Below are 21,208 nucleotides of genomic sequence, written 5' to 3'. Positions count from 1 at the left end.
AAAGTAGCATGGATGTTAGAAAGCAGAGAAAGCCCTTTGAGCTCTTGAGCTTCTCTTTCCTCCCTTTTTGTGTGGACTCCCCATAAAAGGAGCCCAGACTTTTGAAAAGTGATATCTTCTAGATTAGAAGTGAGAAGTTTATTTCTGTCAACAAATTGTTACCACTTTTCCTACGCATGTTGCTATGTCTGATTGTTGGCAAAAGACTCATTTGGAATTGAAACAGTAGGTATTAAACCCTCCCTAATGGCTCAGAGAGTGAGGAAGGATGATCCTGTAGTTATGAGTCTTGGTTCCCTCTTGTGCACCAACATCTAATTTTAGCCAGCTAAAAGCAAGGTCTCTGGCTGCTATTCAGTCAGGCAGCCTCAGTAACAATGGCACAGATTATCCTACAATATCCTGTATCCTCTCAAAGACACTTTCCTAAAGATCTTTTTTACCTCTGAAGATGCATATTTCTTCCTGTTGGCTGCAAGTAGTACTAGACTACCTGGGAGTAGTGGAGAGGCAGTTGGGATAGATGATTGTTGGAGGTCTGTTCCAACTGGACCATTCCTATCCTATCCTATCCTATCCTATCCTATCCTATCCTATCCTATCCTATCCTAATCCTATCCTATCCTATATCCTATCCTATCCTAATCCTATCCTAATCCTATCCTAATCCTATCCTATCCTATCCTATTAATTTCTTTGTTCCTAGAGCAAAGTTAAATTCTTCCTTCCCTTTCAAGTTAAAGCTGGATGGGTAACTATAATTTTCTCCACCTGTACAGTGGAAATGAGACTGCTTTCCCTTTTCAGAGTACAGATCTGTGGCCTTTATTAGTTTTACAGATCCAGAGGATGGCCACCACACAAATCCATCAGGAAATAAGGACCCAGATGTAGTTGTCAGAACAGCAATCTGGAAAGAACTTATGTGAAGACTGCATGTGATAAACTATTTCTGTACAATATTGAAAAGCTTGTTTATGTAAATCCTTTGGTCTTTGCCATCTGGTTCTATATTTCCTTGCTTCTGATTTCAATCATCTTATTTGACATTGCTTTGTCTGCAGTTCATTTTAGTGAACCAGAATTTTGATTGAGACATCCTGGTGCTAGTAGTCACACTCAGTCATCTGCTAGTGAGGAAAACAAACAGCAATACTAGAGTAAAAAATCTTTTTCAGGCCAAGAAACTAAAAATGGATCAGCTCTTCTCCCTTCAATAGTGCTTCCTTGGCAGCCTTCCCTCCAGGTGTGAGCTGTATTTTGTAGATGCCAAGAAGAATGTGGTCAAAGACAAGCCAACACTGGTAAGGGAGTGCAGGTTTTCTTACACTGTCACAGAGTCCACTAGAGCTCCTTTCACTCCTCTTGAAAGGCTCCATCCTCAATCTCTTTTCCTTATTCTAAGTACAAAACTGAGTCACAGAATGATTTGGGTTGGAAGGAACATTCAAAGACAATCTTGTCCCTGGGCAGGGGCACCTTTCACTGATGACTGTCCTACTCCACCCCAATGTGAAATGGACGCTCAGGGTTCCAATTGCTTTCACCTCTTTTTAACCTGGAAGCTCTGACAGTAAGTTCTATCCTGCGACCTGGATTCATGGACCCCACAGATACCTGGATTTACAGAGTGCTATGTCAGTGCTTCAGAAGGGGAATTAGAGTGGCAGTAACCAAGAGGAGGAAAAACCCAACAGAGAGGAAAGACGAGTAGGAAGGTAGGACTGGCAGGTAAGTTGCTGGAAGGTAACCATGGTCAGAGATTTGTCTGACCTTGAGTAACTCCCCTCAAAACTGTATTTCTCTTCCCTCTACTTCTAATTTCTTGCATCTGTCTATTCCAGTATTTTAATTTAGACAGAGAATACATTTTTTAAAGACTCTTCCTGACTTCCCATGCTTTGATATTCTGTGGGGAAGGATTTCAGAGCATGCACAGACCAACACTAAACCAGAAGACGTTTCAAGAGGGTCCCCCACACTCCAACCAATCCTGGACATCCCATCCTTGGGACCAGGTAGGAGCTAGTCCAAGGTATTCCTCCAAGAGCCTCCATGGGGATGTCAAGTCATCAGCAGCAACTGTTTCACTCTGCAGATTCTTTGCAATGAAACTACAGCAAAAGCTAATGCAGACACAGCTTGCATTGCCAGAGTTACACGAGTGTTTAAGAGCAGACACAGGCTCTAGTAATCTCACTTGAGAGTTCACAGCACAGCAGGGCTCCAGCTACACCTTGGCAGGCTCCTGGTGCTGCTACACTGCAAAGGAAGGATGCTATGCTTCATTACCATCCTCGTTCTCTGTGAAGACTGTCTGTCCCTTGAAGATTTTTGTTCCGACTTGTATCTCTCCTGGCCTCATGAAGGGTCCACGTATTCTGTAGTCCTTGCACAGCTTAGTGAGGATCTCACTGGGCTTGGTTGCATCTCGCCAGGCATTGTACCCTTCTCTGCAAGGAGGGAACAGAGTGAAGCAGAATGGGTGAGGTTTTCCTTCAGAACAGTGCACTGACACATCAGGAATTTCCATGCAGATTCACTTTGTGGTCAGTGGCCCTGGTATCTGCTCAGTCAAATTTTCATTTGTCCAGCACTGCTTCCTACTTGAGATACTGCCTCTGTCTGCTCAGGTCCTTGGAGATCAACCACTCCTTCCTCTTAAGACACAGGAGAAGCTGAGGTAGCCTTGCCTACAGCTCAGATAAAGTAATAGCATGGGCATGCTTTCCATGAGGAAAAGAGCTTGTTCCCTATTGTACCTAGAAGATTTGAATTCACATGTGCTGCCTCCATTCAAGGAGAATTATTCTGCAGCTCCCAGATGCAAAGGACAAGCTCAGGTTATCTGGGACCTGCAATAAGCACATGAAGAAATAGCTCACACTGGAGAGTCAGCTGGCAAGGGAAGCTTTGGGGATTGGTCTGTGTTCCTGGATTGCTTTTTGATATTGTCTACCCTTGGTTTGTAGATAAAATGAGAAACAATCATAGAAGAGCTCCAAATACACATCTCCCAGGTTAGTGCCCACCCCCAGGGCTGTGCAGTTATTTCAGATTGACGTTCTCTGCATTAATTAATTTTTATGTAGAGTGCAGCTGTCTGGCAGGGCCCAGGAGCTCAGCCTCCCTGCCCCACGCCTCACCCCATCCCAAAGGTTGTGTCAGCAGCCTCTGCTCCTGCTGCCCCCAGTGCCACCCCTGTGCCACCAGCCTGGCTGCAATCACTCCAGCTGCAGCCGAGTGACACAGAGCTAAGCAGAGCCTTGACACAATTTCTCTGAGAGATTTTTCCCATTTGTCCTTCATGTCTGTCCAAAGGCAGTTTATCAAGCAGGTATGTTGTAAACATCAGCTGTTCACTATCTATACTTCTTGAACCAGCCATGCTGTTAATTTTAAAACATCCACTTCCCACTGAGGCTGGCAGCTACCCAAAGCCACCACTAAGATCTTTGGTGAGTTTTAATTAAAATACCCTCTGTGACACTTTTTTCTGAAGAAAGCATAATATCTGGAACACATCTGTAATTTCTCCTTCAAGTCAAATCACTCAGTGTGAGTTCTGTTGCTACCTGAAGAAGTACTTACATTTCATATTGACTCTGTAACCCACAGGTAGCTCGATGTCTGCTGTAGAAACGATTTTCCAAATCAATTTTAGTCTCTCCAATAAGATCATCTGTCCCAATGAAGTCATGGTCATAGATCAATACTGTGAGCAAGGAATCCTTGGGGAATGTAGCTTGGATTTCAAATGATCTGCAGAAAAAATTGAGACCTACATGAAATCAAATCAATTTTGAAGCCTAAAAGACTAGGCTAATTAAAGCCATGCAAACAGTGTATGAGTGGTGTCTCTTCTAATACACAGTGGACTTTTTTGGTAGTGTTTTTGCTTCAATTAAATATTTGAACTTGCTGGAAACACACAGTGCAGAATTATGTTTTCTCCAGTTTCCCTAGCACCCTGTGTGCTGTCCTAAGATTGTTCCTACAGTCTTGAATCCAGTAATGCTAATAAAGCTATATGTAAGAGTTCTCACACATTTTTCAGAATCCCCAAAAGGGACATCTAAATCTGTTTTGTTTTCTTGCAAAAGCTGCAGATTAAATATTGAATATAGGAGTTTGGAGGCGCCCAACAAAATGATCAGGCAAAAGTTTTATTTAAATCTCAAAAAAGCAAAGATAAGAACTGCCTTTTCAATTGGTGCATTTTTCAGGAATCAGTATTGTTGAGATGTTATGGGAAGTTGAAAATATAAACGTGATTGTTAAAGGGATTTGACAAATTAGTGAAAGACAGGACATCCAGATCACCACAACACTGGCTCCAGATTTCTCCAAAGCACAGAAAAAACTGAGCTTTGTCTCCTGAAGGATGAGCTTTCTACTTTCCCCCATGTTCTAGGGGTGTTTCAGTCCAAAACAGTATAGTTTCTCTGTCTTAATGTTCTTCCTCCCCAATTCAAAATATTTTCAACCTTCTTAAAATTGGGAAATTTACTGGGAAAAAATATCACAGCTATTACCATTAAAAATATAAATAACCATAAAACATTGATAATAAAAACTGGATATTTACTGACAGCTTGCCCCTGGCTCTCCCATTCAGAAGGCTGCCTGAGTTAAAAAAATTCATATGTCCTAGAATTATGAGATTCATTTAGCACTCTATTCAACCAGAAACAGCAACAAATATTGTGAAATCACACTTTACTGTTCTGATATTTATTTTGCTTTAAACTTGATGACTATATTAATTTTCACAGTCAATTGTAATTTGTTACCTCATTTTCTCTCATGCATCATTTTGCAAAAGCTCTCACAGATTGCATTACTTGGTATGTTTTGACAGGTATGAAAATGAAATATTTTATTATCATACAGTGTGACACCAGTTGCCAACCATCAGAATTACAAAACATCCAAACAGCAGAAATCAGCATATAGCAAACACTTAGTAACAGCAGCAGTGGTAGCAAGGGACAAGCACAAATTACACTGAATACAAAACATAAGTCAATACTGACCTTCCAAATATAGGATTTAGCTGCTTGGGAATGTAGTTTTCCCTGTCTTTAATTTCTGTGTTGCCCAGCCTCAGCACAATGTAGGGATCTGATTTGCCATCTGGATCAGCTGGGCTGAGGTTAAATGCCTGTAAAGAAGAAAAATTGTGTCCTCAAGAAGTTTGCTTAAATACAACAGTGCCCCTACACATGACAATGGTTTTCCTGCCCAGTCCTGGGTGTTCTGGGAGTTCAAGGGCTTTGTCTGCCTCCTGTAATGTAAAATTTGGCTTGTAGTTTTGTGGGCTACTACAAAAAGATGACCTGGAGCAGAAGAGAGTTTGCAAAGCTGGAAGTGTTGTCCCATCACCAAGATAGAAAAAGCTCAGCAGGAGAGGCAATGCTGAGGAAGAAGCTGGCTGCACAAGTGCAGGTAGGATTCAGGAAAGATATACCCACAAATATTGTTCCAGATCCTTGAACAGTGCAAGCCAATTCTTTATAGAATCACAGAATTGTTAAGGTTGAAAAAGACCTCTAAGCCTTTTTATTCATTCAGGAAGTAAAACAATCTCTTCATATTTTGTTGCCACAGTCTCTCTGCATGCCATCTCTCTATCTTAAATTACCTGCAACTCTCTTGTTTCTTTGAAATACCAGTCTCTTCTACCTATTTTATCTCTCACACCATTCTCTCTTATCTTGTGCTCTGTATTTCTACCTTTATTGACCCCCAAATTTATTCACATTTAGAACTTTCAGAGTATGCTATTCACAGCCCCTCAAAAATATGCTACTATTTCCCCCTTACTGAAGTTTTCTTTAAATGTGTGTAATTTTGAACAACTCTACTCATTAAAACTGGTTGCATTTGCATATTGTGACTGGAACAGGTTGTCTACATTATGTTAGTTATGTATCCAGAGCTTTTAGTTTGAACAAGTAAAGTGATTCTCTAGTCTTGAGGAAATCACCAGATTTATTGTGAGGAATATATATAACATTTTCTACTCTGAACGTCAATTTCTACATTGTCTGAAATATGACCAGAAAAAAACCAAACCCCAAGAAGAAGATTTTCAGAAGCTTCATTGCAAAGACAATTAAAGTAAACTGAGCTGAGAAGAAAAATCCACGTTATTTCAAGGTTAAAAAAGCATCTGTCTACTTACTGCCACAATATAAACCCTGATGAGGACTTTGACAGAGTGGTTTGGGGGTATCCCCTGCAGGATGTGGGGCTGCCCTCCATCCAGCAAGCTGCCATCCTCAGGACTTGGGTATATGCAGAAAGAACCCTGGAAATAGATTGACTTTTATCTCCCTTGAAAACAGATCAAGTGCAGTAAAAAAGCAACTCTTTGAATGAAAAAAAAATATCATTCATGCAACTTATTTTGTGGTAGCCCTCACAGGGAAACTGTGCAAACTGCATTACCTTTTAAAATGTCTTTTCTCTACAATATGGCACTATCATATTTAGATATTTACAAGGAGTACCTCCATGCCTATTGAATATTTAAAACTAATATCTGTAGGTGTTCTAAATTCAGTTTTCTTATCATCAACATTTTTAAAATAATATTTTGACCTTAACTGTATATTGGCAAATTAATAATTCCATTGAGTAAGTTTCATAACTTCCTCAGTGTGACAAGAATGCAAATGTATTTTTGCAGCTCATATAAATCAGTATCAACTCATGTTGCTGAGTAGTTCACACTGCCTGAAAACAACAAGTCATTTGGACAGAAATTTGCATTGCAAGCTAATTGAGATATCAATGAGTTTAATCAGTTCCTCTAAACTACAAACACATCCTAATAACATTACTCAGGCTTTGAACTTTTCAGATTGCCTGATAGAGCCCAGGATGAGGCTATAGCTGTGAGGGCTTACACTTGAATTACACAAAATTGCATATATGGTTCTGTAACTGATAGTGTAGAAACCAAGTTGCATTAGTGAATTCTGGACTACATAATATAGCTCTTCTTCCCCTTCAGTAATTTCAAATACCTTGCAATTCCTTATTTCAAAACAGAAATGAACACCTGGTGCTGAATGATGCTTTTTTTTCTCAGATAATGGGAAAGGAAAAAGTTTGACTTTACATATAATAAAACTAATTCTATTTACAACAGACTATAAATGTCTATTTCTTTCATCCCTGGCATACCTGAAATAAGTATTAAAACCTGAAGTCTCTAAAATATTACCCATTTAATCAATATTAAAGCTTACCTTAAATTTTCCTATTATTCTGTCTTCAGCATCAGCATGAACTTCATCATTAGATTTTCCTCTTAAGAGCTGGAAAGTTTTCACCCAGTCCTCAAAGTTATTAAATTCACTCTCCAAGTCTCCTTCATAAATCTTTGAAAATAGAAGTATGCTTATATTTTGTGGCACAGTGAATATATTTATAGCAACTTTTTTATTAGAGAATGAATAGAAATTCATTTTGACCCAAAATGCAGACTTCAATAAAAACCAAGGTTTTGCAAAAGTCCTTGAGGAAAAAATTCCCCATTTAAAACAGGACCTGTTTTATCCTCAACCAAAGTCTTTCCCCAACTATTGAAATAACACATTAATGCAGCAGGTGAAAGTGAATCTGGAGGGGCCAAAATGAACATTTGTAAGCACTAGTGTGAGTGAAAAATTATGAGTGTGCTGCTCTTTGCTTCTGTTTCCTTGCTGCATTGTGCCTTTGTTGAACTGACCCATTCTATTGTGTTAATGTGTCAAATCTTGAGAGCAAAGCAGTCAATAATAAAGTGCTGTGGGGAAAGAGCTTTAGGATAGCTCAAAAGAGCAAATAATTTTTCCAAGAACATGTTTTTTCAATACTCTCTCCCAGTAATTTATCAAGTGTGAAATAGAAGAGTCTATACTACTGCCATCTCTTAAAAAATGGAAACAGCACTTTGAAATACTCATTTATTCAGCTCCAATCTAATCCAAATTGTCCTAATCTTTTCAAATCTCTCATCTCTCCAGACATTTTGCACAACCCATGTAGTTTTCTTTGAATTCCTTCTGTCATTACCCATCCAAATCTAATGTGAGCTGAGTATTATTTCCCATCAGGGAGGATGCACTAGCTGTCACAGCAATGCTTTCCATCTCTTTTTTAAGACATTCTTAATAGGCTACAATATTTCTAACATGTAATTTGGGACTTCCAACTGCAATATTTTACATGCAAACAACAAAACTGAATTTCACTCAAGCCTCTCTGGGCTTGTCTACACCAATAAATTCTATATTTAAGACCAAGTGGGCCACATCCACCCTATGAGACCCTGGTTTCCTCTGTGCCCCTTGTGCTGAAGGGCATTCTCACTATAATTTAGTGTGTTTTATTCATTTTGAAGCATCTGAAATACATGTAAGGAAGGTTTGCCAAACTCAGCTGCTGATGTCAAACTTCAGAGAGACAGTGAATAACAACAGCCTTACCTCAGCCTTACTTTTCTCTTACCTGCAGTGTTGCTAGGTTTGGAGTTTCCTTCTGTATCCTTTTCAATGTCTTATCCTTCTTCTTTCTGTCTGGCTCATCCTCTATGATCAAAGCTATGTGGTCAGAAGTCTGCTTATCTGCAGAAATTTAATGATATCATGGATGTTTTTAGTAAGCAAAGCACATAAAATGCTTCAGACAAGGATGCAAAATACATTTTTTAAAGAGTCTTCCCTTGTTCTTTCTCTATTTATTCCTCTACTGCTGAGTATAGGGCTCCTCTCTTTTACCACTGGTCCCTCCCAGGCAGAGATTGCAATTTATGCTCTCTGTGGCTACCAGTCCTCAAAATGAGCTTGTTGGACAAGTGATGATGTCCTGTATGATCCCCTCCCTGATGGGCACCTCCCAGACCCCTCTTTTCCTCTGTCTCTGACTCCTCCCCAATGCAAATAAACAGACCTTAACAGCTTTCACATAAAATTTAAGGTTTATTTAAACTGAAAACTGTTGTTTAGGCTGACAGCTACTTCAGATATCAGGATGACCCAAGTCCTTCTCTGCTTAAAGATATCACAAAATAGGGTCAATCTCACCTGGTGGTAGCCTAGAAGTGTGAGAAATGGGAGGAGGTACACCAGACTAAACTCAGATTCCAAACACTGAGAGGGAATTTCCCAACAAAAAGAGGGTGAGCCCTGAAAAGTTACACTGAGATGGTTCAGTTCTTTGGCTGAAATCTGGATTTTCAGTTCACTTTACTTTCTTTTTTTTTTAGTAGTTCCTGTGTGTTTAACAGCACTAAATACTTAGAGATATATATTTCATGTCAGAGATGTCCTGTATGTATAATGCTTATCATCACAGGTGAAAATTTGTAACAAAAATTATTAGAAGAGAATTTACAAAGTCTGAAATCATCAGTCAAAGCCAATATGCCACAACTGCTTGAATAGCCTGTGGGTGGATGTCACAACTGTAAATGAGCATCACATTTTTGTAGAACATTTTCTAGGTAATTATTTCCTCCATTTGGACAAGTGAGCTTCAGTCAGAAACTGAACTCCTCATCTCTCTGCAGCCCTGATGATCACTGAAGCACCATTATCTGCTATTCCCAAAATGATGTCATGTGATATTTAGGTCGTATCTTCCATTCAGAGCAACTTCAATACCCCCTTTAAACCTTTAAATCACTTCAGTCACTAGGGGAGTGCAGTCAGCTCTGGCACAAAAAGGTAATTAGTTTCATTCTGAATAGCAGCTCTGTAAACACTAAATATTCTTTGATGAGCCATGGAATATATATGCATGGAGACATACATAAGCACAGAGAGCTTGTTTCTGGCAAATTCTTTTAAGTTATTGTGGAAAAAAAAATCCTAGAACTTGAGCAAGATAAAGCTTTACAGCTGTGGGAATAACACACATGACTACAAGTCTCCTAGCAGAGGCTGTTTCTGCATCACTGATCCTGAACTGGATTCAAAATTGAGAGGAGTTTCTTTTCCAGAACCTGTTACAAACGCAGCCTAAGATCAGGACAATCTCTATCTGTATCCTTTAGGACTTTGACTTTGCTAACCTTTGTGCAAGGTATTTGAATAACAGGAAATTCATGTTACTCCAACTCTGGCTGTGAAGTTTTAACCTACCCATCATCTGATCAGCTGTAAAGAGCCCAGTAGACCAACAGACATTAATTATGTCTCTGTTACCAGACATTAATTGTTGCCAGTTAAATAGCAGAGAAGCAATACTTGAGACAGTATTGATGCAAAATAATAGAAAAATGCAAATAATATACTTACTGTCTTCAGGTTTTTCTTCACTGGAAAAAATTTCTTTTGCCTTTCAAAAGAAAAACACGATGGAAAACTCCTCATTATGAATGTAATATCAAAAAGGAATCATTCAGCAGTAAATCTACATTCACAACATTGCTCATCTGTGAGAGTTTTGGGCATGCTGGGTGACTCACCTTTTGCATTTTGAGCACAGAAGCATAGTATTTTGACCACCAGTCAATAACATTTTCAGCTGATTCATCTGCAATTGTTCTTTTTCTCCTCTTTGTTGACCGTCGGATGGATTTTTTCATATCCTGCCAAATGATGGCAAAAGCACTAGAACTGATTCAAACTAATCACTGACTCATGACATTAAGCATGACCACCTGTATACATGGAAAATTTCAGCCTCCAAGAGTTAAATAAAATGCAATACGAATTCCTGTCTCTGTCTTTTATTCCAAGACACTTCACCATTATGATCATACTATTAAAACTATATCTGTATTTTCTATGACTATGCCATGACTTTAAACATTGGAGACATTGCCACAGGAGCAACCCATACAATAGGCAAATCTGTAGAGATAATAAATAATGATTTTTCAGGGGATACAAACATTCAGATACAAATTGGCTTCTCCCACTTGAGTCTGCAAGTATTTTATGACTCTATTAGTGGAAGTAGTGAAATTCTGTGAGGTCAAAGCTGCATTGTTAATTAGTTCTCTTGAGGGCCAGCAAGATAGTGTGGGTGTCAACATAAATATTAAAAATGTCTAAACCTGGGGTCAACAGATTACCACTTTATAAGGAAGGGCTGAAGTCTGCAACACTGCAGGAGGAAGTTAGGGGGTAGTTTCAGCTGCACCCACCTTCTTTTTTTTCTCTTTCCCTGGCTCAGAGGCAGCGTGCTCTGGTTCAGTGGCAGGAAGTGCTGTGAGGGATGAGTCTGGCTCTACCACTGTCCATTTACCCTGTTCCACCTCGGCGTAGATGTCATCAGCTAAAAATTGTTCTTCTTGGGATAGCTCAGCAGGCTGGGATGGCTCAGGTGAATCTGAGATTGAAACTTTGCAAGTTAGGTAAGATTTTGCTAGAAATACTGTCATAGCATTTGGTGATCATCAAATAATCATGTGATTAAGGGTTTGATCCTATGCTCCACACAATAAAGTACATTTCTAAGTGTAAACCTCTAAGGTCCTTTGTCTTTTTATTTGGGGTCAGAATTGAACACTTACCTATCTGAATTTCTACAGTGTCTACTCTGTCAGGTATAGCTTGAGGACCTAATGGGATTTTACACAGGAATTGCTTAAGACAATTGATGGTATGTGTTCCAACAAGAGTACTCCTCCCAAACGCCCTCCAGTCAACCACACAGATGCTTAGTGGCGGATGCAAGAGTTCGTTTTCAGGCAGCTCCTAGTGCAGGAGACAGAAAGCAGCATGAGAGAATTGCTAGAGAACGTAGAACACATATAAAATATTTCTTATGCACAGCAACAAGGCTTCTACTGTTCCCTCCCTCTTCCCATCCCTCCCTTTTCCTCCTTAGCTATGAACATACTCATAATGCAAAATGCATTCTGTATAGGCAATATGATTTAGGTTTTCTGCAAAATCTAGAGAAAGCTTTGTTCTTTAAAATACTCTTTAAAATACAGAGTGGACTGTACAGACTGTACTGCTGAGATGAATCCCATGCTCCCATATTGAAGCATCTCTTGTTAGAATAAACTGGGAGAATCAGGAACGTTCAGAAGGATGGAATGCAGTGTTAGAAGTTGTGAGTCTCAATTCCACTGCTGTTGTGTTGAAGGCTATTAACCCTATCTGCCTCAGGTTGTTCAACAACAAAATGTGGACAACCCCGGGTGGTTACGTGCCTTATAGGATGAACTACCAAGAGGAAAACTGCTCTTAGGACAATACAGTAGCAGCTAAAAATACTGTAGAAACTGTACTTCAGTATCCATGTTATTGTTTTGATATATTTTTCTCAAGAGTAAATTGAAGAGACTGTTTTATTCTGATGGCGCCTGATTCTGAAAGTGCCAGCTCTTATAACGCAGCCAGCAGGCAATACATTACTTTGCAGTTCATAAAAGCAGGTGTGACAATGTGAGAAAGTCCTGAGCTCATAAGCCAGAAATGATCAATCCCCTTTATAGCCCAGTAATGCACAAAGGAAAGTTGCAAGAATGGAAAGAAAATAAGGAAACTGAACACTACCCCGCAAAATTGGAAAGGAGGAGGAAAAATACTTCTGTTAGCTGCCCATAAGTTCCAAACTATTAGTAAAAATCTGTTTACAACAACATATTTTCTTATCTACTTGGGACTTAACATGAAGAACATAATCTTTTTATATGACATAGTTGTAGCAGAAGTCTTTTAAAGCATTTTCAAATCAGTAGCTTTTGCACAAGAATTGACATCCCTTAGTATTTAATCAAGACGAAAGAAATTATTTGACAAGAGAGGAGGGATAATGGTAATTAACGCCTTGTCTGACCAGAGAACAGACAGGCAAGGGGCAGCATGCTGTACACACCACTTCAAACCAGTCTGCAAGGCCAGTGAAATTGGGATTTTTCTTGTAGCTCTGTATGACAGAGGATTTGACTCCTTTCCCTGCACACTCGATGAGAACCTGGGGCCGATCCACCGAGAGGAGCTGGACTTTCTTCAGCTCTCGAACACCCCAGAACAGGACCTGTGGTGTGCAGAGAGAAACACTGTTAGCCTGCAGAAACCCCGGCTTGGCACGGGGAAATGGGCTGATAAGCAGGGGACTAATAAGCTTCTGCTAATAAACAGAGGCTGCAGAAGGAGTGGCAGGGAACAGTGGGGCTGGGCAGCATCAGGCATTGCAGTGATAGGAAAAGCTGCCACTTCTTCCAGCTTTCTAATATGAGGCTACTTTGGACACAAATCATAAAAGACAGAAGGGTGGGGAAGTGTAGATATTTGTACACAGGCAGAAGACATTGTTTGGCTGAAGTCTGGGACCCAGAAAAAGCCTGTGAGATAGCTGATGCCAAACTTCAGCTCCAGGGATGTCATTTGCAAAGGGAAGCTCTCCATCTCCTATGGACACTCCCTTGGCTGCACAGAGTGTGGATCCACCAGCCATGCTCTGCCACAAGACAAGTCCCTTTCCAGCAGGTCAGGACTAAAACACAGCCCCACTGTTCCCCTCAGGGGAAGCACAGCCTTACATGCCCTTATATGCTGTTTTCATGTGAATCTTATTGATCAAGATTGTAAAATCATCAGTTACTTTTACAGTTCAACGAGAGAATAAAAGGAGATGAGATTAGGAAAGGGAAATAGTCAAAATATCTCACCTCCACTCTGTATTTGCTTAAAACAGGCCGTATGCTAGCTGGGACTGGGTAAATCTGGCCAATATCTGGTGGATCCAGTGGGGGAAGTCTGTCTGGGTCTGACTCAGGAATCTGAAAAATTAAGCAGTTTTAACTCAGGCTGGTATTTGGAAGAATAAAACCAGATCAGAAGTATCTGTTAATAATGGCACATAGAACACATCAATTTAATCAGTTTTATAAGACAAGTTGCAGAGCAGAGCAGTTGTGCTGTGAAAGGAATGTGACTTGAAATGTTATCTCTCATGCTGTGATGCTAAAACTCATGGCAGAAAAAGTATTCAATAGATTGGGTTTATGTGCCTTTCTGAAAAAAGGCTCCTTTTACCTAGTAGGACACAGTTTGCCCTAAAGATGTGCATATACTGAAGCATGGTAATTCTCCTTACTGAAAATGGAAAGTATGATAATTCTATTTAACAAAAATCCTGAGCACAACTGCTCAGAAGAGTTCCACAGGAAGATTCTAGATGTGATTCTAATTAAAAAGAGCTGGTGAACAGACAGTGCACATTAGCAAAATCACACATTTTCTGGAGAGACATAATATTCTCCAGCTGCTATGGAATAGTGTTCCTGCATTATTGCATGCTCTCACATTTAGAGCTTCCAAACCACCTTTCCAACATTAGGGCTTAATCTTCTCTGTGCAGCTACCAAACTCTTGTGGCAGGCAGCACTTCTGTTCTTTGTGTGTGATTGCACACGAACCTGCCCCACTTTCAGGAGCATATTTGAGTGTACACGACTGCCCTGTTCCAGCTGGGTGGGAGGAGAGCAGACTCCACTGCAGCTCTGACCATCTCTGCCTCTTGCTGTGCTCCAGGCTTTGCTGCCTGCTTGGTGCACCTTCTGTGACAAAGCTCCTTTGGTTCATTTCCCAACACCTTCCTAATATTTAGCTGTGTATTTATGACCTCCTCATTCCATAAAAGGACAGATCTGAAGCCTGGCCGGATTTAGAAAATTCCTACATAAAACAGTGGAAGCCAGCACATGATGATGAGTCCTGTCAGAAGCTCAGGCTGTGGCAGCAGGGAACAACCTACAGACAGAGCTCTTCTCAGCTTTCACCTGAAGCATGGTACCTATGCAGCTTCTGGGAAAAGAAGCACGATTTCTGGAGTGCAGCAGTGTTCCTAAGCTAAGTTGTCACTACTGAGAGGTGAAGCAGGTGAGATACAGCTCACAAAGGGTCTGGGAAGTTGAAGTCTTCTGCTTCATTTAACCAGGCTGTCTATGTACAGCTGTGTGTGAGTCTAATTACTACAAGGGAGAAAGGACGTGTTCCTTGGTACCTTGTAGGTGGAGGAAGAGATAAACATAATATCTAGAAACATAATATCTAGAACATCATCTGCAGCAGAGGTGAGCATTCACATAATTACCAGCAATAATTCACGTGCACATGTGATCTACATTTTATCAGTAAAAATCCAAAGCATTTAATTTAATAACTGCAGAAAACAAAAGGTAAAAAACGGTCTAGTACTCAAATGACAGTAAGTGAAATACCTGCATGAAGGTTTAGAAAGGGATTTTGGTTTTTTTGATTAAAAGAAAATCAATTAATGCTGAGTTCATTCTGAGCAAAAGCAAGACTCTCAGTATCCATTAGTCTGTATTTTTTTAGTGTACTTTTTCTTTGAATGCCAGGATGCTTCACTTTAAGATTAATTTTATCCCTCCAGCAAGACACATTTTGAAAGGTGAAAGGAGCATTCACTTCATACACAACTCTCCTCAGCTGAACCAAACAGTACCTGCAGATCAGAGATGTCAAGAATGCTATGTCATAGGAAAAGTTATAGGCTTAGAATGAGAATAAATCAGTGATGAGAGAGTTTTTTTCCTTCCTCACACAGAGCACCATCAGGAATCCCCTGATGTTGGAAAATGCCAACAGCATATCAGCTCCTGGAGTGCTTTGAGGTCTGGCAGTTTCATTTCATGAAAGGAAATGAAATCTTGGAATCAGAGAGTAAAGTGTAACAAACCCTCAGGAAAGAAGACAGGAAAAAATAAAATGCAATTGAAAAAATAAAAGAAATTTTGAAAAGGAGGGAATACATTGAAATGGATTGGGATGAAATAAGGTGCACTGAAAAGAACCAAAAGTGGCCAAAATCATACTCACTGAAATCTCAAAATGAGGGAACAAAGTGAAATGAAGAGACAGGAGAAGAAATTTATTACATCAAATGCTTGGGGGGAAAAAAATTTAAAAAAATTTAAAAAATAAAGAAAAGAAAAGGAAAAAAGGGAAAATTCTGAAACTGAGTGAAAACAGTAAAATGGAATGGGATGACATTAAGTGCAGGAAAATGGACCAAACCTTGCCAAATGGGTATTTATTGATATAGTAAGATTTCATTTCCTTTCATGAAACGAAGTTGTCAACTTTCTAGAGAATTCTAGGAATATATTTAAATATATCCCCTAAATAGTGTTGTTTCTTTATCCCAAAAGACACTAAAGCAAAATATAATCTATAACTCTTCTTTTCACCAAAAAGTGAAATCACAGAAAGATTCACAGACACCTCTATATTTCCTTAGACTTAAACCATTGACAATCTGGGACTAAGATTGGACCCAGCCACACTCAGGCTCCTCTCTGAGAAGGAGTTTAGAAAGCAAGAGGATCCTTTGTGCACCTTGTGACTCAACAGAAGGGCTTCTCTAATGAACTTTGTCTGAAGCTCTCACTCTCTCCTGTGACACCACCATAATGAGGAAATATTCCACGTGGTGTTATATTTCAGGCTTTCACCAAAAACATAAATAGATATCACGATTAAAAGCCTATTTTATCTGTAAAACATGTTATGACATTCCACATTTTTCTCATTTCAGATTTCAGAATAAACTGTTGTAAGTTTTCAGCAGATGGAAGTTACCTTTAACTGGTGGGTCTGCAAATTTCAGTGAAATTTTCTGAAATCCCAGCATGATAAACCCCAGTCCTGCATCTACCAGGACTGATTTCTGCTTTTATCTTGCAGCTGGAAACCATGCAATGTTTCTTTTAATATAGTAGGGGCATCTAAAAACTCAACCTCTCTAATACAATCCTTATTCTTCACCATTTCATTTTCCTAAGAGTGAAAGCAGTATTGGGAGCTTCAAGGCTGGCAGTCAGGACCATGTGCTACTCCAAGCAGCAGGTCATTGCAATGGCAATGGGATTTTTACATGCCAGAGCACAGTCTAGGAGGCTCACAAAGGAGGCTCACAGCATGTGAAAGGCTGGCAGTGGTGTGTGTGTGAGCAGGGGCCCCTGGCAAGGTGGAAGGGGTGGCAGGAGTTGCATGGGGACTGTGAGACCCAGTGGCTCCAGCTGTAGTTATTATTTAATTCAAGATGGTCATGGACTCTGATGCCATGGCAGCTTTTGTGAGCCCTAGGGTGTAAAATGTAATTGTTGAGAAATTTACCTCCAGAAGCTCAAATGTGGCAAGAAGGTCTCCTCCTGAAAGACTTCCACAGTGCACTGGGTGGTAACAAAGTTTTGGTGGTTCATAGTTTTGATGAGCAAGTCTCACCACGGGGGCAGCCACTGTAGACCCAATATATTCTGCCTTACCCTAAATAAAGGAGAATAGAGGGGTCAAATGGATTTCACAATGGTTATAGGAGCTAAGATGATGCAGAGCTTAGTATTTATGAAAAAAAACCCAAAAAATTTCTGAAGGAAAGGCCAAGGTAAGATGCAAGGCAGCTGTGAAGAGGAAGAGCTGAGTACTTCTTAGCTCTTCAGAATATCCAAAATTTCTAAGGTCTATATTGAGTCAGTGAGACTGAATCAGAGTCTGCATGGTCTTGATTCAGACTTAGATACAGTATTTACAGCAGAGTTCAAGGGACCTAAGGGCAAGGTGCTTCTCATTTCTGTAAGGTGGTCTTTGGGAGCAAGATTCACTTGGGGAAATACAAGGCCACATCTTTGCAAGGCATATAGTGAATCTCAGGGCTGTTCTCAGATGTTAAACTGCAAACCACAGTATCACTGAGCTCTGTTCAGCAAGGTGATCCATTTAAAGCCTATTCAGTGACTCAGCTTTGCTTTCATGCTTGCAGTAGGATGTAAGAGCCCAGGTGTTTAGTGAGAAGAATTTGGAGTTTACCACTGCATCATCATCGTACAGCTCGATGACAATCTCTGGTGGGAACTGGGCAATCTCCTCTTTGTCACCATGAAGCACAATGCTGTTGAAAAGCAGTGTCTGGTTCCAGGTGGGGGATAATGTCTGAGAAATGATCTAATGAAAGAACAGAAATGTTTAATGAGCTGGTTGGTTGAGTGACCTTCAGCAGGACATGCTCATCTGCTGGTGACCTCCTTTTCCACAGCCTCAACAATGCCATGGCTGAGACACCACATTTCTCAGCAGCTCCTCCCAGCCAAGAGAACATGAACCTTTTGCTTTGAGGCTGGAACCTCCAATTTCTCCATTTCCCTGTTTGCCACACAAATCCCTAACAAGCATATCAATACACGACAACCAGCCTGTGTAGACAAACTTCAGTATTAAAATTACAGGCAAGCTGTTGGTTTAGGAAAGCAGGCACATGCTTTCTATTCAAATAAAGCTTTTGCCCTAACTGAGGCCAGCTTTCACGTCTCCAGGGCACACTTTTTTAATCTTATATTTAGTTCTGTGTAATGACACTTAAAACTTTATGAAAAAGAAAGAAGACATTTTCATGAAGGACTCATAAGAAATCAAAAGTTTTTAATTTGTTCTAATTTGAATTAGGTGGATGCTTATAGCATTTCATCATAGAGAATGTTTTAACTGTCTAGGCAGAAAATATATTTAACAAAATAATAGTTAAAGAGGAAAAATGTGCCAACTGCAAAATTACTCATAACCTGCTATCATTCTTTTGAATGGAAATAAGGTTCTTTACTACCATTTATTGGCACTTGGCTGACACTCTTATGAAAACATGCAAGTAAGCAGCTGCAATATTTTATTCAGGCAGTGAATAAACTTAACACCTCTGTGCCTATAAACAGCTATTTTTCTTGGGCCAAATTCTACTTTCCAGAATCTGGTGCATTTAGATACTAATTTAATTGGGTTCATTCACCATCTTCTATTAAAAGTTAAAATCACATTACAGGGAAAAATCAATTAATAACCCTGAGGCAAAAGTACCACAGGCAGACATTTACAATTTAGAGAAAGATTTTTATTTTTGCTCCCTTTGACACATGCAACAGAACTTGCTTTGTAACAGAATAAAATGTCAGAGGAATTTTAGAATTAATTAAATTAAAACAGTCTTCTGTGAAGTTTTAGGGGGAGGGGTTGGATGGGAGGGTTAAATATTTTTTCTGAAGCAAATTCTGTTTGTGGCATGATTGTCAGAATTCCTGCCCAATTTTAACTCCAGGGTAGCTGTAAAGGGCTCAGGACCTGTGAAAGCCAGTCTCCATGTTCTGTGAGGGGCTGTCCTCCAGGCTGTACTTCAACCCTTCTTGCTGAAACTTCAGAAGAAGTTTCCACTTCTCTCAAGAGGCCCCACAGGAGCCCATTTGATCCCTGGAGTTTCCTGAGGGAGATGGGAGACCATTCCCTGCTGGGCATATTTTAGCAGCCTTTAAGTCTCCCACCTCTCTATTTTCAGCTCATTTCCGTTTTAATGCTCTAAACCACCAGTGTGCTTTGCCACATTCCACCACAAAGGGCCCACATGGCTACAGAAGCCATGGAAAGGTTTTCACTCTGCTCAGTGACTGAATGCATAGGCTAGAGGAAAAGAGACCCATGAGGGTTCATCCTTATACCCACATTTATACCTAGCAATGACAACTGTTCAAATTTAAAACACATAAATAAAGATGTGAAGCAAAGTACACTTGCTACAAAGTCCCAGTAATCCCAGAGAATCTGATATCTGAGCTAAAATAAACTAGCACTGCTGCAACTCTTATTAGAGTAGTGGGTAACACGTAAACTTTTGCCTTGTTTGCAGTGGACTCTCAAGATCTCCTCTTTAACAGCAGGCATCTAACTTTTCCTGCTAGGTACCTCCTTGCAAAACCAAGCTTTTCCCTTTTCATACCTTAATTGTAACAAAACAAAACAAAACAAAACAAAACAAAAAAAGGCGTTGGAACTTACCTTTGTGGTCTGGCAGCGTGATGTGAAAGTCACTTTTGCAAAAGGATCTGAAAGCCCAGTGCTGTCAGCAGCAATGAGCCCCCTGGCCTGGTACATGTGGGCTCTCAGCTGGAAGAGGTGTGGGGCTACATCGTGGCAGAGAAAACAGCAACATCAGCTCCATGGGAACAGTGCAGCACACGGGGAGGAGGGAATGATGCACCAGCTGCTCTCCAACCAGGATCTGACAAGGGGAACTGTTGCTAGTGCTGTCTCACTAAAGAAACACCTGAGACACTCAGAAGTTGTGCAAGACATCTGAATTAACTTAAAATCAAGTGTGCAGGTCTCTACAGCAGGGCTATTAAGTGCCAATTTTAATCTCTCATCAGTCTTTTATCTTCTAGGTGTTTCATGCATCATCAGGAGAACTGAGGGATGCTTCCTCTACAAGGAGACAGATGCATGGGACAGGGAGCAGAAATTTTAAGTGAACAAGTTCTTTTTTTCCCTGACATCTACGAAGTGTCAGTGGCAGAACTGATGACTTGGCAATGAAGCCAGCCTTTTCGGATGAGAAGAAGCAAAGCCATTATCATCTTAGAACAGTTACTTTATATAGGGGTCATGCCACACTGGTCTAGAGCTTTTGAGGCCATTTCTCTTGTTAATAGGGAGAAGAAAGAGTGCCTTACTTTTATAGAGCAGGCAAGCAGGTGAGGGCAGCATGCTGTGCCCTGAGTTGGTGTTAGATGGTAATTCAATCTCATATCCTACAGGCAAATTCTCCATGGCACTGTGGGCATAGCTGGTAGGTCCAAGCCACAGGTAGATGTCCACCTTTGCCTGCACAGTCCAACCCAGAGGGCGCTTGCCTGGGAGCTGAAATAAAAATTCATTATCACCAACAAGCTCAAGAGAGATGGCTGGTGCTGAGTCTTACCAAGCCAGAGTGAAATAAAGAAGCATGGTCTGAGCTGATATAGCACAAGAAACTTCTGTGACTCTTAGGGAAGAAATTAGTATTTTGCTCAACTAACAGTCTATGTAAACTGCATACTGCCTAATGTGCAGAGGTTTGTACAGGCTATCTTATAGCTGCACATGTAAGTGCTATTTTTGCCCTATTTGCCCAGCCTTCAGCCCACTTTCCATTTCATGCAGTTTTGTGGGTCGCCAGTAGTTAGTCCCTTGTATTACTAAAAATATTCCTCCATTGGGCAGGTCAGAAAACATTTCCACATAAAATGTTACTAGTCTTGACCTATTAATTTGCTTTTTCTTCCTTCCCACTTCACCTAGATCTGCTAAGTTCAGAGTTTGGTATTGTCTGTTCCTAAGGTAAGTCTTGATACTGAAGAGGCTGGATAGTTAATTGCAGAATATTTTATTTCATGCCGGCAAATAGTGCTTTGCTTAGCAAGTACCTA

At 40.2% G+C, this 21,208-nt stretch overlaps 1 protein-coding gene across 1 annotated transcript in view; it reads right to left on the bottom strand.

Annotated features, from left to right (window-relative positions):
- Nucleotides 1-21,208, bottom strand: part of FER1L6 (fer-1 like family member 6) — a 65,142-nt gene that overhangs the window by 10,379 nt on the left and 33,555 nt on the right. Inside the window, exons 19-34 of the mRNA XM_014870157.2 lie at nt 20,474-20,660; nt 19,800-19,924; nt 17,793-17,927; nt 17,103-17,252; nt 13,628-13,738; nt 12,832-12,993; nt 11,516-11,699; nt 11,147-11,331; nt 10,463-10,585; nt 10,293-10,332; nt 8,503-8,618; nt 7,260-7,391; nt 6,188-6,313; nt 5,037-5,164; nt 3,592-3,762; nt 2,293-2,453 (exon numbers count right to left, since the gene is read on the bottom strand). Coding sequence (XP_014725643.2) covers nt 2,293-2,453; nt 3,592-3,762; nt 5,037-5,164; nt 6,188-6,313; nt 7,260-7,391; nt 8,503-8,618; nt 10,293-10,332; nt 10,463-10,585; nt 11,147-11,331; nt 11,516-11,699; nt 12,832-12,993; nt 13,628-13,738; nt 17,103-17,252; nt 17,793-17,927; nt 19,800-19,924; nt 20,474-20,660 — 2,236 coding nt within the window. The remainder of the gene's footprint in view (nt 1-2,292; nt 2,454-3,591; nt 3,763-5,036; nt 5,165-6,187; nt 6,314-7,259; nt 7,392-8,502; nt 8,619-10,292; nt 10,333-10,462; nt 10,586-11,146; nt 11,332-11,515; nt 11,700-12,831; nt 12,994-13,627; nt 13,739-17,102; nt 17,253-17,792; nt 17,928-19,799; nt 19,925-20,473; nt 20,661-21,208) is intronic.

Source organism: Sturnus vulgaris, chromosome 1 (genome assembly GCF_052056855.1).
Source record: "Sturnus vulgaris isolate bStuVul1 chromosome 1, bStuVul1.hap1, whole genome shotgun sequence".
Lineage (NCBI taxonomy): Eukaryota > Metazoa > Chordata > Aves > Passeriformes > Sturnidae > Sturnus > Sturnus vulgaris.
Note: the sequence above shows the minus strand (reverse complement) of the source record. Positions and strands in the feature narration are given on the sequence as shown.